The sequence below is a fragment of the Varroa jacobsoni genome, unplaced genomic scaffold (genome assembly GCF_002532875.2).
Source record: "Varroa jacobsoni isolate VJ856 unplaced genomic scaffold, vjacob_1.0 scaffold_204, whole genome shotgun sequence".
NCBI lineage: Eukaryota > Metazoa > Arthropoda > Arachnida > Mesostigmata > Varroidae > Varroa > Varroa jacobsoni.
In genome coordinates this window covers 226,402-242,188 of record NW_019213106.1, presented here as the reverse complement: position 1 = coordinate 242,188, position 15,787 = coordinate 226,402, and the positions used below count along the sequence as shown (strand labels likewise).

Genomic DNA, 15,787 nt, shown 5'->3' with positions numbered 1-15,787 from the left:
GTTACTAGCTCACGGGAAAGGATCGTCGGCCTGTGGACAAGGGTAGCTGCATTTCTACTTTTTGAGCTCCTTGTTTCCCATTATATCGTATTTGTAACGTCTTTGTGAGAATGCTGGGTCGAAGGTTGGTGACGGTCCTGGCTATTGGATACATGGAAAGTGGTGCAGAGACTTGGATGGCTCTGTACGGGTTGTGGTGGAGTATGCCTGAGATACCGTGCGGCATCAGTTCCTACATAAATTTTAAAGTGTTTAAATATTGACTTCATACAGAGTTCATAATTATTGTCAGTATATATATATGTGTATATATATATATATATATATATATATATATATATAGGAGTAGTGTAAGATGTGCATAACGTTCCTCTTTGTAGCTTTGTTATTTTCGTGTTGATGCTTTTTGTGCTTCTGTGTGTAAATGTGTTAATTGTGAATATGCGTCTATATGCCATTTTACCGTAATGAATATTTGAACGACAATGTATTTGCTTGTTCACGAGCAGATGTGCCGCTTACATAATGCGCAATGATACCGTTGTTTTACTATACCGCTGTATCGCCGTCGACACGATCGCGGTACTTAATAAGTTACCATGGTCCTCCTAAGTATCTTCAAATAATGCTTCCTAAAGACAAAAAAAATATTGATTTCTTTCATAATATTTAAGGGCGTATACGCAAGAAATCTTACTAGCAACGGCGTAGTTGATAGTATTTTTTGCGCACGTTCAGAACTAACAACCTCCAAGATCATCTTGGATCACTCCGTACCGACAGAAACAATAAGTCATATTTGTTATTGTCAATGATCTAAACGAAAAAAATTATACGTATCCGGGCACGCATGTGTTAGGATTTCTCAATACAACAGGTGTTTATATACTATATTAAGTACAGCAGAATGAAAATTTTCAGCTATTTCACTAACTTGCTAATCTTTGGCTACAACTTACTGGAAAATTTCTTTTTTATCACGTCGATAGCTAATAGAGCATTGTATAAATACTAGATGGAGTCAGGTGATAATTTCTTTATCTATATATATATACATACAATGCAAGATAAGGTCTATCAGATAGCACGTATTCATAATGAACGTCTCTACTGACTTAAACCTAGTTCGTCAGGTTTGTTGATGGTGTCTTCCTGCATCACCTTTTCGATGACACCAGCAGGTTAATTACTTGACTATTGTACTAATCCAATGAGAAATTTTAATTGACTAAATTCCCTCAGCAATGTAATCTGTGCCTATGGCCATTCATCGGCAGACATTTAGAGGCTGTTAAAGTCAAGTGTGTATTACTCCCTATCCGGGTCACAACACCAACTCACAAGGCTACCATGACTTTTTTCCAGTTAGGCCTACCACGCGAAGCGACACGCAACAAATGATTCCGAACTCTTTAAAGTTTTAGTTATCCTTCTGACGACGACTCAGTCAGGGATATCTGACGAATGTTCATGTCGATAGCATCTTAACGAATTTTAATTAGCAGAAGTTTTTGGGATAAATCACGAGAAGGTCAATCTGAATACTCGAGGGATGGCAATCAACTAAAATATTATATGGCAATACTAGATATCTCGTCAGTCCTTGGAATTTTGTTAGCGGCCGCTGTTGTTCGAGTATCCTTCGCATCCATTCACGAGGTAAACAGACATCAAAGAGGAACTCTATTGGCGTGAGGTTTCGTTACGAACGTTTTTCCGTCAGATCCCGAACATCCGATCATTACGCGTTTGTGGAAGTTATGCTTCTGCGCCACTTGGGTGCGTGCTGTCGAAAGATGGGTCGTACGCCCCACGAAAAGTATTTAGTAAAATAGCCACATTCTCGATGGTCACTTATAAAAAAAAAAAAAAGAAGTATTTACTACATTTCTATATAGGTGTAACCCTCTTCGTATTGGGAAGAAGGCGCAGCTAATCATATCAACGTGTTCGAGAAGAATTTTTCTTCTGTGGCCAACATTTCTCAGTGTTATGATTATCGGTATTGCGAATGGCAAACTTATTATGATTTGCCTCGCAATAAGTTTATCATTCTGAAAAGATTTTCTTACGACACCCTGCTCGTGTAAATAATTACGGACTTGTCCTTCTAGCTTCTGGATACGCCTTGTCAAAGCCTTGCTTGCATAGTCGTCTGACTGTGTCCGGTGTCATTAGGGTATCCTTGCCGTCGACTGACGTGGACTACAACCAGAACGCTTGCATTTTAACAGGCAGTTGACAATGTGCGATGTCATAAACTCCTGTCGTTACACAAGTTGTAGGTTCAAGGCTTTCCTCTTTCGCCCTTAACCGATTAACGTTTCCAAAATGACAAATCTCTGTTGCTCTGCAGATTGTTAACTCGATCTTTGAGATTCCGCACGGTTGGTTTTCTTCTACGACAGCCGCTGTAGGGGACTATCCGTCTGCGAATGCCCCAACAATCTACAACTGTTTGCCTGCCATATTGGATAGTGAGTGACATGTCAACAAGTGGTGGCTACTTGAAGCTCTAGCAAAGGATTCCAACGTTAAATCCTGCTTCACCATATTCAGCCCATTCTTCTCATCATCACCATCATCGCTCGTGTTGTTTCCGTCATTCGACGTATTATACGTAAGTCTCACGTAAACTAACCAAATTATTATACGGTGTCTCTGGCCGGCTGGCTGCTTGACGTAGCCATTGTCTGTCCTACTGCTAGGTAACGGGCAAACAGTTAGACATAAGATACAGGAGTTGTCCGCTGTCCGGTTTTACCTGACTGTATGAATAATAATTACAATAATGCTAACTCCATAACTTCTGCAGTAATAATAATAAAAATAGATATAATAATAATGATTTTAGGGATATTCACAATAATAGACACTTTAGTCAGATCCGACAGAACATGTTTAGCTTGCACATGGTTTTTTTAGATTTTTTATATAACGAATCCTAACGATGATGGGAATGTCCTTTCAACGATGCCCAATACATCTGACCCAGTGGTCAGCGCGAGGCGCAAATAAGCGAAGGGCAATTCACACAACAGGGATATCTCAGCATCGTGGCTCTTGTCTCATGTGCGATCACCCTTTTGCTTTTGCTATGTGTTGCAAGTTAGTTATAACGTTTCGTTATGGGGCATCATTTGTGTTCATACCTTTCTCATCGAGTGCTAAGGACCTACTTCTTTTTGTGCCTATTTTACTTCTGTGAATTGGCCTTTTTAAAGCCTTTCTCTGGAATATCTATTTTGCGTAGTTTCACCCGAGACAAAAGTTCCAGTTGCGTTGTACCCTTCAAGCTGCTAAGATCTCGCTCGTTGTACTCGTTCGCAAATTGTCTGTATGTGATAATAAGATTACTATTTAGGATGACACTATTATTTTCTGTTTAACATTTCATTATCATTTTTCCAATTTCAATTTGCAACACTGGACAATAATGATGATGGATATGGTGGTAGTGGGGTGATGATTTTCTCTGAAAATCTGAGAAACTCTGTGTGGGGGGCTTCGCGCTCCATGGCCACCTTTCAGCCACGCTTCATCCAAGCACCCATTCTTCCTTCAGATTAGCAAAAGACATCTGGTTTTCGGAAATCGATGCCGCCTTTATTTTGACACTCAACGTTTTCACAGCGAAATAAAGTTCTTCCTCTTTTCATTATAGCTTAGAATTGCCACCGTCTCCTGGACAATAAATGTGCTATTTAGAAACGCTTTGTCGACGACGCAATTATTGCCCACCGTAGCGTAGTAAGAAAATTGTACCTGCTTTTTTGTACTGAAGGCTTGCAGATGTGCAAGCGAGTGAATAGGTTTTTTTTTTTTTTTTTATAGTCACTTCATTCTTGTTCCTTCATTTTTGCCTATTATGTCATTCATGCATATCCTTCATTTACGCGTTTGGGTCTCCCGCGTATGAATACGCCTTCCAGCTGTGCTGCATACAGATATGCACACGCGGTAGCTAGGCTGTATCAGTACAGTAATAGCCTTTGTGTAGATACTGGTAAATGCTTGTAGATTCCACAGGGTCGATCAGACGCGTGGGGCTTCCAGTGCAGATAGATGATTCCGTACGTTTGTCTTTCTGACGCCAATACTACCCAATTAAGAGCACATGAAAATCAAGCTCTGATTCGTTTCTTTCTTGTTGCCATGATTGTTATTAATTGATAAATGACGAGTTGTGGATGGTCAACATAGCCGTCGCCAGAAGCACCATCAGTGTGCCCTTATCAACGAGGTAGGCGTGCGTTTGTGGCAGGGGCGCGAGCCGTCCAGCAATAATGCATATGAATCACTAGATAGTTATCACCATCATCGAGAATCGTTTGCTCACAGATCTCTCATAATCTCTTTTTTTTTTTTTTTACTGAGATTGCTTGAGTAACAGAATTAACGTTGGGCAAATGTTTAGTTTGTTGGACACATATGGGGATCGGAAGGAAGGAGGGAATAGAAGGCGGAATTGAATGGAAACGATGACAAAGCGTTTCGTTAATTGATCTGTCTTTTCCACTATGTCTTATTATTTTCTTCAATCTGCAATCAGAATCGAAGTACTTCTGAGTAGTAAACGGCAGGTTTATGAGCGGAGTAATGATCACTTAAGACATTAGAATAAAATTCTATCTTATTTTATGTGAATACAATGCACATGTATATGTTTGTGTACCATATATTAACAACGGAAACAAGTGCACATGTGTGGCAAGTGAGCGACTGAGTTATTTCCCTAGATTGTTTTCTTCTCATTAGTTTCTACCTCGTAGATTTTCCGTCTATAGTCTTTTTTATTCTATCTAATATCCCGAGAGAACTCGTTGTTCACCAAAACAAAGTCGCTATGACGCAAATATAACGTGAAGTCGCTGAAGTGATTGAGTGGGAAAACTTTGATATGGATGGTATTGAGGCTTCATAGGTTTACTTTTTGCAGCCAAAGTTAAATTATTGAATTTACTATTAAGATTTGATGGTGCTATTATTGCGTACTATTGTATTGTTCTAAATTTGTGTCGCTAGGTTGATGAATTTTTTTTTTGTCCGAAGCCTTTTTTTTTTTTTTTTTGCTTGACACGCGCGTAATCGGCGAGCATGTCTATGGTATATGTGTTGTTGTTAATATTGCTATTGTTCTTGTCGAAAGATTGCTCGAATATGGGCGCAGCGAATTGCGGTTACTAGTTAATCAGTTTAATGAACTTAGTATTGTGGCTGTTGGAATTGTCCCTGGGGTTGAGTAGGCGACTGGGGAGGATAGTTGCTTCCCACCGGGGGATACTGTGAACCGGGAACGCCGGGCGGAAGTTGGTGCTGTTGATGGAACGCTGTGTCCTTGTATACGAACCACGTCCCAAACGCCCACAGCATCACGTTCGTGAAGCCAAGAAGCTAAATCAAAGATTACGATGATATGCAAACGAAACAAATGGAACATTTTAAAGTTTATAAGACAATATAAATGAGATAAGGGTTTCTTGGAGATATCCTGTGCAGTTAGGTTATACGCTCGAACTTATCTATTTCTGCTTGGTGAATTATGTTCATTCTGGGCAAACTGAAGAAACCCAATTCTTTTGGGACCGTTTGAGCAGTAGCATCCCTCTAGAGAACACAGTTTTTAGGGAACTAAGACTTAAAGTCGAAAATAGCGTTTTAGATAGCGATCTGATGCAGAAATAAGGTGTCTACGAAATCCTACGTACCACTGAGATATTGAGCGAAGAATAGTTCCCATATTCTTCCGCGGAGCAATTAATCGCAGTGAGGTTGGCACACACAGGGATTCGTTCTATGAGTTTATCCGGACTCATGTAATACTTAACGTCCGAGACGCCTTGAGCCCAGGCGCAGGATCCGGCAAACCAGAAAACCGTGAATACGGCCGTAACACCCATATCCTAATAAAAAATCGTCACTTTGTTGTCCGCATTACGTCTGTCGCATTTTGCCCTTATCACTACCACTGCTACTATTATAATATATGTCGATATAACAGAATCATTATGTTTATAGTCTTAAATTATATATCAGTGCAATACCTCTACACATTAATACTCACTGAAACTAATGACTGTATGTATGGCATAGTGTTGATTGAACCAGCTATGCATGACGGCAACACTAACAATGTACTAAAAAAATGCTTGAAGAAATTAGAGTAAATGCCACGAAAACAGACTACGTTCAATGAGGAGTTCTCAATCAGCTTCTCGTGTACACCGTCCCATCCGTAAGGATGTATCTAGGTGTACATACGAACTTCGCAAACTTTGTGTCTCTGTGTTCAGCTCTACGTACAAGGATCGGTATGGTCTGATTGGTCTGGTAGAGTGCCGTTCGAAAGACGTAAACTGCAACAGCCGCGCAGCAAAACATGAACGAAAGTACGCCGCACGCCACGAAAAATTCTGGATTGGAAGACAGATTATACGGCAGGATCACGGTGTGGGAATCTACTCTCGAAGCTGATGAACAATCTTTGGGCACGTCGAATGGGAAGTACGCCATTCTGAAAAAGATGGAAATGACACAGATGAAAGCAGACACACAATGCTTCATTCGATATAAACAACAATCATACGCTTCAGGTAAAATTAGAAAAGTAAATGGGTAATGTATTAATCGCTCACTTCGAAATGACTGTTAGAACAATTCCAGTGACGGTAGAATAGATGTTTTTATAGTCATAAAAATGATATCACTGAATCAGGCATAACTTAATGACCGTGTTCAACGTTAGACACTTGGTTACTTAGAAGATCACCAATTTTTGCTACTGCTAAATTCGAGGGTGCATTGAGATGAATTATTATTATGATTTCTGTAAAATTATTGGAATGGTTTAGATATACTAGTCCTGTTTGTTCTAGTGACTAAATCATGAGACTTAACTAACATAGAAGCTTTCTCTTCAACGACAATGATGTGCCCGTTTCGTAGAGCCTAAAATAAAAAAATCGATCTTTCAACTTGACTCTTAACGAATTTTCAACGCTTATCGAGCATGTAACTCGAAATTATCAATTACCTATACCGACATTACGCTGTATGAAAAGTATTCACCCGGCTGGCTTCCGCTCATGCGCAGCTGGCCCGAGGGTGAAACTCTAGTACCCCTGAAAACTCAGTTCTATGCGAAGAACCATTCGAAAAGAACTTGAGGCCAAAGTTTACTAAATAAGCGATTTCACAGTTTGAACAGAGAAACGCTAAGGTCGCCTAAGCCTCCCGATCAGCTATAGGAGTCATATGCTTCTCGCGTGTAAGAGCCTACGGTCTCTCATAACAAATAATATCAATACTAAACATATTCATGAGCGAATATTTAATCCACTAAATTATCAGCAATAGTGTTATAGCTGCTAGATAACTGTAGAACGTATTCTATAGCCCGACTGTGTGCTTTCCGAATACGATTGCAGTTTGTATCAAACGCTTCTGTCTTGACATAACCCTCCCTGTGTAACGTCGACACCCTCTGCCGCACGATCCATTCCCACGTTACACGCAACCTATTTTACGTTACCTACAAATGAAACGCTAACGGGAGAGCCTAGACATTGTTCATTGATGTGGGAGTAAGTGGCATCGTGTAAAATAATGCAATATGTAAAAAAGACTCATAACCATCGGTTTTTTCGGACATGATTCAGGGTCAAGCTTTTAAGGGAACCAAAAATGTGTCACATATACACGCTGGGCTGAGGAGTAGTAATGAACTATTTATGCAAGAACGAAAAAAGTATACCAATTTTGGCATACTTGAAAAGCATGGGTTTGCATTTCGAGGTGCTTAACGTCGTAGGCAGATCACACACTCGGGGAATAATGAGACAGGAGAGCGAGATTGCGCCGCACTACGATCACCTAAATTTAATGAATCAAATTCGACTTAGCCGAAGGTAATGTGAAACGAGAAGCTGTCCTGTTCTTTACCTGCAGTGTTACTTAAATGAGGTCATAAAAGATCAGGCCAATATCGAACGAAAACGATCAGCTAGTTTAGATTTTTTAATAGATCGAACCTAAAATAGATGACGTATACGTCGAGCTAGTCTACGGTTCGAGCCCAAGTCAAAAATTGAATATTATATCAGACGTGTATTGAACAGATCTTCTGATTCATGATTAATAATGCATGCTCGGTTTGACGGCGTCCTCGATACGAGCTATCAAAGTCACCTGCTTATTGCAACAAAAAAGCAAAGGTCTGTTCCAGCGCCTGTAGTCGGTGTCCTCTAGCCTCATATTTGCCACATTCTATGTGAACCAACTTCGCTCTGATATCCACTTTTCATTGAAAATCGTGTTTTTCGTCTTACTTCACTCGTTCAAGAACAGCTTTTCAGCAAATAGTGCTAGCTGTGGGAAAATCATTTTCAACAATGACTAGGTAGCCCAAACAAAGAAACTACTGCTTCTTCGTATGAACCCCCCGTTTATAACCGTAGATGTTAGCTGCTGTTGAGTCACTTGGGAAGGTCCGAGGGTGTGGTCAATCTGATTCACTTTGTAGCCTACCTGAAAGGATATCCAAACTTGACGTCCACATGTGCTTTGAACTCCGCGCACTCAATCAAAATCTTGGCCGTCGTTGAATAGCCTGCCGTTATAGAGAAAGCCATTATCGCAAATACCTGAAGGCAAGAGGAAATTGTACATGGTTAGAAATGGTGATTTAAAAAAAAAAACCTAATATTGTATAGATTTTCTTCAATGGTTTAGTTATGAGAAAAGGATAAAGGAAAAGGAAAAAGTTCGGCTTTAATACTGTATACGAAGAACGGTTATCTAGCTTTTTTCATCAATTGACATTATTATTGAATCATTATGTGACTATTCTTCATAAGCTTCAAAGGAAACTCAATTAACTTAGATCACTCCATGTGTGTGTGACGATTGTAAATATGAAACTATAAAAAGTGATTTTTATCCTAGAGTAAGAAACTTGTTGCGGTATTCTTTCGATATACCCTTGTCTTGAAGGCCGCCGTATCGAACTCCATTTTGCTAATGGTTTGCAAATACGATGTTCTGTTATTATGAAGGTATAGATATCATTCTCTCATATACTGGCTGGCATGTTGTCCTAGTAGCCCTAAAGATGCCTTGCACGATAAATGGAGCGGATTTTCTAATTCGCTAGGTTGTTCCAGGGCGCATAACAGACTGAACCTAACCATATGTTTACGTTAAGTCTATTTCTTTAATCCTATTTCTTTCTCGATTGAAAGGGCTTCGTTTGAGAAAATTTGTCCACATATCTTTCACCGATTATATTTGTCTCAACAGTAAAAGAATTCGATTTCATCTCCTAAACACTGTAAACTGAACTCAGCCGGCAATTTCTTTATAAAAATGGATTACGAGATTAATAACTTAAGAAGCTAAAATCCAAGGTAAATTTTACAAACTTACGTTAAATGTCGGTCTACATAATGATCCGATCTAAATTAGAAGGAGAGTTCAATGTGCCCTCTAAAATCGAATGCTAAACATCGTATGTCTCCTCATTGCAAAATAGTACATTGTTCAATGCGCCATTCGTGTTCGATGGCCAAATGTATTCAGAAAACCGTATCGTACGGTTTATCTAAACATGCTGTTGAGATTTTGTCTTCAACAAGTTAAGCAAATTATTCCTACGGGACTGGTGTGAAAGGCTAAACTTGAAGTAACGCTTCACTTTGAGGTAGAGCGGAGGTGTAGATCATAAATACAGGGATAGACATGTATATATATATATATATATATATATATAGAGTATACAGGAATATCAACTACTCGATGTGCTTTATGTTAGATATAAAACACAGAATAGCCTGTGATAGCAGAATAAAGTCGTATGCATCAAAGCGTGTGTCAAAGCTTACCGCCTGTAAAATGCGTATGAAGCCTCGAGGCTCCTTGAGGGCGCTGAAATGCATCTCCATGTTGAATCTGAAATATAAGCAGAAACCGATAGAAACAAGCGTGCGTTATTTAATGCATTCGGATTATGTGTCATTGAGTCGTATGAGGAACATATTTTTAATGGTTTAGGAGTACTGCCTATGTACTTCAATTAAACCTGAAGCAGTAAAATATATCCAAATATAAAAGATAATCAAGCACGATAGTCAACAAAAATTATGAATGCAGTATATACTAAGCGCATATTGTTTTGCTAGCGACGGCTTTACGAGTATATTCTCTTTGATAAGCTCTATTTTATTTTATGTAACTTAACCTTCACGAGCATTTCATCGATCAATGACCACGAAAATATGCTGAAGAATTGGAACAAAACGGACACTTTACCAAAGTTACCAAACTATAGATTTTAAGAACTAGAAATTATCTACCTAGATTAGTATTGCAATAGTCTTAGCTAATTTTCTGAAACAATGCTTCGCGGCTAACCTGAATATTATTCTATAATTGTACTTTTCATTTATCCTAATTTAATTGCTCTATATTTTTCGTTTAAAAACCTCCGTCCATGAATAATGTTCTATGCGATACCTGAAACGAACGTCTACAGTCGTACAACGTCACTTTTGTAGAAGACAAGGTAAGCTTCTTCTGATCTGAGCTACAGTGATCGATCAGCGATGTGGTATTTGTTTTCATACCCCAAACAGCGTAACCGAATTCTGCGTTACATCACTCTCACTTGCAACCCCCCGCCGGCACCTGCACATTTTCCTATTTTTTCCCCACCCATTTTCAGTATCAACGCAAACTTCGCAATAGTGCAGATAGCTGTCACAACGAATATGGCTGACCTCTTGAAGCAGCCATAGTTTAGACAGCGTTTCGCTGTATGCTAACTAGACAAGCTTCACCAAGTTTGAAGCCTTTTATGCTTGTCGTGTTCTCTCTCGCTAAGGGATGCTATGCGCGATCCACCTCCCTCAGGGTTACCTCCTAAAATCACTACAAAATCACTATGCGCCCATATTCACACGTCTCTACAGCCATATTTCGTTCGAGGAAAAATAAGCGGTGCCACAATTACGCATGCATATAGATAATTTACTAAGAGATGGTAGTGAACAAGCATAATTTGCCATCCTAACAGCAGCGCACGTATGTATCAATTGCATAGTGAATGCTGAAGTGATGGCCAGGGTTTGTTCGACAGCATTGGCAGTGAGACGCTGTAACGCCACACCGCCGCTAGTTCTCAACATATCCTTCGTAGAGACGAGAGAATCTCACTGAGCCTTCTCAGTTTGAACGCTACGCCCCCATTCCTGACTAGAATGTCTCGATGTCCCGGACGCGACTTAATATTGTTTCGATTTCTACAACATATGCTGTATGTAACTGTAGCTCTTTTCTAAGCAAGTTTGTTAATGACCATCTGTTTCCTTCAAGAAGCTAGGTTCTCAGCTGTGGAAGAGGGTTGTTATGGGGCAACACTGGCTGAAGCGATAGAATCAGTCGACGCTGAGCAACTGCGACTAACGGGGAAACAGGGAACTCCTCCCTGATCGGCCTGCCTGCCTCCCCCCGCTTTGGCTAGCTGAACGGCTGCTTCAGCTGCGGAACACGGGAGCGTGTAGCACAGCGGTAGCAGCCGGTGTCCTGCGTCGTAGGTCCCCTTTCCCAAAGGAGGCCTTTCCCAAAAGTAGGCTAGCTAGGCGTGGCAACCTGCGTGGATTCCAACCTGCCAACCTCTCGACGAATCGCTATCTTTGTGGACTCAGCATCGGAAATACGGTTAAGCCTGGTGGATAAAGCGGGCCCGTTCTCGTGAAATGAGCAGCGATAGTTTTGTTCTCATCGATGACAATTATCATGATGACATCATAGGTGAAATAAACGAGGTTTCCCATGAAGCTCTTTCTATTAGTAGATTATTCGTACATATAGTACATTAATTAGATTGTTGAAAGCCGTAAGCGTGAAAGTATAGAAAACCACTAAAGTATCAAATGAAGCATTGTGGATATGTGCGTGCCTCGACCACGCAGTAATGCAACGTATGCTGTGTGAGCGCACCATATTATACACCTTACAAATAAATACCAATACGTCGTCGTTTGCTTCGTCAGCGAGATGAGCAGTCGATGATCTCATTCGAATGGGGTTTTCTACTTCATCATTACTAGGTCCCCGCCTAAGCTACAGTTGTATCAACTCGTCGCGTATACTTCTGTTGCATAAATATCGGCTGTGTTGTATTCTTTAATTTCTAGGCTTCATTAGTTGATATTTGTAATTGTGGCGGCAACGATGGTGGCGACGTCGGCATTCACATTCTCAGCATCGAAAGTAACGGCAGCACTAGTTGTTGCTCTACATTCATTGATTTTCGGAAGTAACCAAGAGTTAATTATGCTGAAAATCACTAGCTATTATGACCAGCTAGACAGCCAACTGCAGACTGTACGTTACAGACAAACGTATACAGACACGAATACATATTGCATTAACCAATAGCTATGCAAAGCAGTCGGCTGGTCAGCGAGCCAGTCAAACAGTGACTTTAGCAATGGCGTTATAGGAGTTAGGTAGTGATGCTGATAAACTAACGTTCGGACAAATATACGTCGCGCAAATAGTGCGCGTTCGCGCACCTTAGACTATTCAAACACTATCCTACTGCGTGTAATGCTCACTATATGCGAATCTATACCGAGAGATACAGACACACACGCAGGCACACCGTAAACACACAGAGCAAAGCCACAGACAGAACTAACAACGGGAGGAAATGAGTCACCATCGCGTGGACGGTGTACATGACCAGTTTGTCTGAACCGGTAAAGAGTTGACGTGGTCGACCCTTGCTATCCTATTCAGAACGTCACACTAATGGCAAACGGAACATTTCGAAATACATTGTTCTCGATGACGGTATTCCAAGGCTTAGCTGACGTTATTTTTTTTTTCTAACGAAGAGGAAAAATAGGCCGCTGCAAAACGGACAAAGATAATATTCTCTTCTTTAGTATATATGTGAATCCCAAACGTCTTTTTAAAGAAAAAAAATTATAGACCTGGTTAACCTTTACTTCAACGCTAGATTTATCAGTAATGGCTAATTCGACTGTTTGCTAGTTTTTGTAGAAATTTAAACGTTATCATGTAAGCAGTAAACTTTACGCACTCGAAACCTACGTTTAATTATAAGAATGATAACTTCTACGTTCTGATCGGGGCCGGTTGGGATGAGGATATAAAAGGTATCGGTGGATTTAGTGTCAATAAAAGAAAGAAACTGTGATTCTAAATGAATAGCCAGCCTACTGCGTCTGTGACATCGTTTACCAACCAGTGATCTATATTGTACCCGCTGGATATCTTCCCGCCTCGCTAACAATATACTTACGAAAAGTAAATAATTTAATTCGCATTGCAACGTAGACAGCACACGATTCAAAACGAATATAGGCAGTGTTCGTGCCAGTCGGCGGTCCCGATAAAATCCAATTAAAACCTCTAGCTGCAGGAGTAATTCCGCTTAATTTGCCAATCCTGGCCTGATTTCGTTCTATTTATATGAGACTATCAATAATTACTTCGTGTTGTTTTAAGTCTATTTAGTCTGATTTCCAGACTCATTACTTAGTCTGTGACCCCAAGGCGTTTGCCTTAAACAACAAGGGACCTTTGTCAAAAGAAGGCTAAATAAGTCAGATATTGTCGTTGCCAACAGATATATTATCGATGTTGATTTTTAAAGCGGCGACCAAGACAGCGAGAAACGGCAAACGCCTGTGGCACTTATTCTCTGTGATCAAGCAGCTGCACTTAGTTGATGTAATAGCGAGCTGCATCGTTGACCGCTAAGCAGCAGCACCAGCTGGGTCTATTTTCGTAAGTTATTTCCGTAGTACGACAGCTGCAGCATCACTCGTCTAGTACTTAGTAAGCAGGCTAGCATATCGCGGTTCCCTGTGCCTTCCGCCGTAGTACATCTTTCCGTTTGTCTACGTATGTGTGCTGTTTGAATTTTCCCGCGTCCTTGTTTAATCGAGCGATGACAGAAGGGAGAGGGCAGGCACCGGCAGCCATTTTGAGAGCAGCAGCAGCAGCGGCGACAGCGGCCATCGTTGAACCGCTGGTGTTGGTACTTTCCAACGGAGTAGCAGCCATATTGGTAGACATCAGCGAGCAGCGAGCATCCGCCTACAGTGAGTCGGCTACGGGGTCCTCGTGTCGCCGAATCTCTTAGCGGCCCCCACATCGTGTCGCTTTGTGTGAGAGTGTGCACCTCTAGTCGTTCTCCTCATCGTTCAGTCTCTGCTGAGTTATCGTCGGATCGTATTAGTGTGTTTGTAGCTCGACGAGGAGACAGCGATTCGGCCTCCTCACAGCAGCGGATTCCCTCGTGTATGTGGTGTGCGGCGAGTTATTTAACTACGGCGAACTGAAGATCCCAGCCCGAGCGTGAAATACCGACAGGTAACAGTATTCATCGGTGTGTGAAAGCTAATCGCTAGCGTTGTGACTGCAGTGCTGTTATACGCCGAGCGGTTGTTCGCCGTTGAATAGCAAACGTTCGCTGTTGTGCTTTGAAACCCCGTGGACGGACGGACGGACGGACTTCTGTGTCACCACCCGCTTAACCGGCATCCCAGCGTTGATTGTTTTGCAGTTCCCTAACACGTACAACTAACGAAATCAGCTTACGATGTCTTGGCAACAGTACGTTGACAACCAGATCTGCGCCTTCGTGCAGGCCAAGTCGGCAGCGATCGCTGGTCTCAATGACGGCTCGATTTGGGCCAAATTTGAATTGGCGCCGAATAATGCGATCACGTCAGCCGAGATGAAGACCATTGCCGAGAACATGCGTACGAAGCCGCAAAAGTTTCAGGAGACGGGCATACATCTTGGTGGTGAGAAATACGTCTGCCTGAATGCCGAGGAGAAGCTTGTGCGCGGTCGTAAGGGGACCTCGGCCATGTGCATCGTGGCAACTAATACCTGTCTGCTCGTCGTTTCGACCGTCGATGGTTTTCCGGCTGGCCAACTCAACACCGTTGTCGAGAAGCTCGCCGATTATCTCCGTCAGAGCAACTACTAACAAGATACCACTGTAACTTCCAACACGAAACGGAGCGAGAGAGAGAGATTACCGAATTCCCCATACACTATAAAAAATGACAACATCGACCTACAACAATACTAAAGTAAAAAAGACTTACCTATACACAATCATAATTATAATAATTATAATTATAGTATATAATGGCGACACACAACAGGGGTGTAACAAGCTTCTTCAAACTACTGCGTTCTTGCCTCCATCCGAGCTGTTATCCCCTACTAAGAACACGAGAACGACATTGTGTCGTAGTTGAGAGCTGGGAAGACGTGAACCAACCACTACTACAAGCAGATTTGTTCAGTATCTAACGTCCACGAGAGACGGCTGTCTCTCTACGACTAGTGAGCCTCCACTTTCTCTTAGATTCCTTTAATATCTCCCACGCCTTGCATCCCCACAGAGCCCCACCTCTCGAATGGCCGTTCTTATAGGATCAGTTTCAATAATCGTTTCGGATGTACAGTAAGTACATCTATAAAAGGAAAGAAAAAGCGAGAGAGCAATCCTGATTAAACTATTTACATGACAACAGATAATGAAACGCATTTTGTTCTAATTCATAATAAAATACTTGTTAACTATCAATGGTAATCGGCTATATTTTGCCCCGCTCCCCATTTTCCCCACTCAGTTTTGCGCCCAGCCACTCCCTTCTAGAGACGCCACCATCAGCTACACCATATCCCTATTCCATCTGCAATTGCCGTATAGGCTCCTAACTGCTCTGAGTCATAT

At 41.3% G+C, this 15,787-nt stretch overlaps 2 protein-coding genes across 10 annotated transcripts in view; one reads left to right on the top strand and one right to left on the bottom strand.

Annotated features, from left to right (window-relative positions):
• Positions 1 to 3,584: 3,584 nt before the first annotated feature.
• Positions 3,585 to 15,787, bottom strand: part of LOC111273635 (synaptophysin) — a 61,462-nt gene continuing 49,259 nt past the window's right edge. For 5 of the 9 annotated variants that reach the window (XM_086973555.1, XM_022855403.2, XM_022855400.2 and 2 more), the window contains 5 exons: positions 9,879 to 9,945; positions 8,527 to 8,642; positions 6,304 to 6,514; positions 5,709 to 5,903; positions 3,585 to 5,394 (listed from right to left, as the gene is read on the bottom strand). In XM_086973555.1, the coding sequence (XP_086829681.1) occupies positions 5,206 to 5,394; positions 5,709 to 5,903; positions 6,304 to 6,514; positions 8,527 to 8,642; positions 9,879 to 9,938 (771 nt within the window). In that variant the 5' untranslated portion in view covers positions 9,939 to 9,945 and the 3' untranslated portion in view covers positions 3,585 to 5,205. The other 4 variants (XM_022855406.2, XM_022855405.2, XM_022855404.2 and 1 more) reach the window with 4 other exon arrangements.
• Positions 14,062 to 15,652, top strand: chic (profilin chickadee). Its single transcript, XM_022855407.2, has one exon. It carries the CDS (start codon positions 14,633 to 14,635, stop codon positions 15,026 to 15,028), a length of 396 nt encoding a protein of 131 aa, XP_022711142.1. The 5' UTR covers positions 14,062 to 14,632; the 3' UTR covers positions 15,029 to 15,652.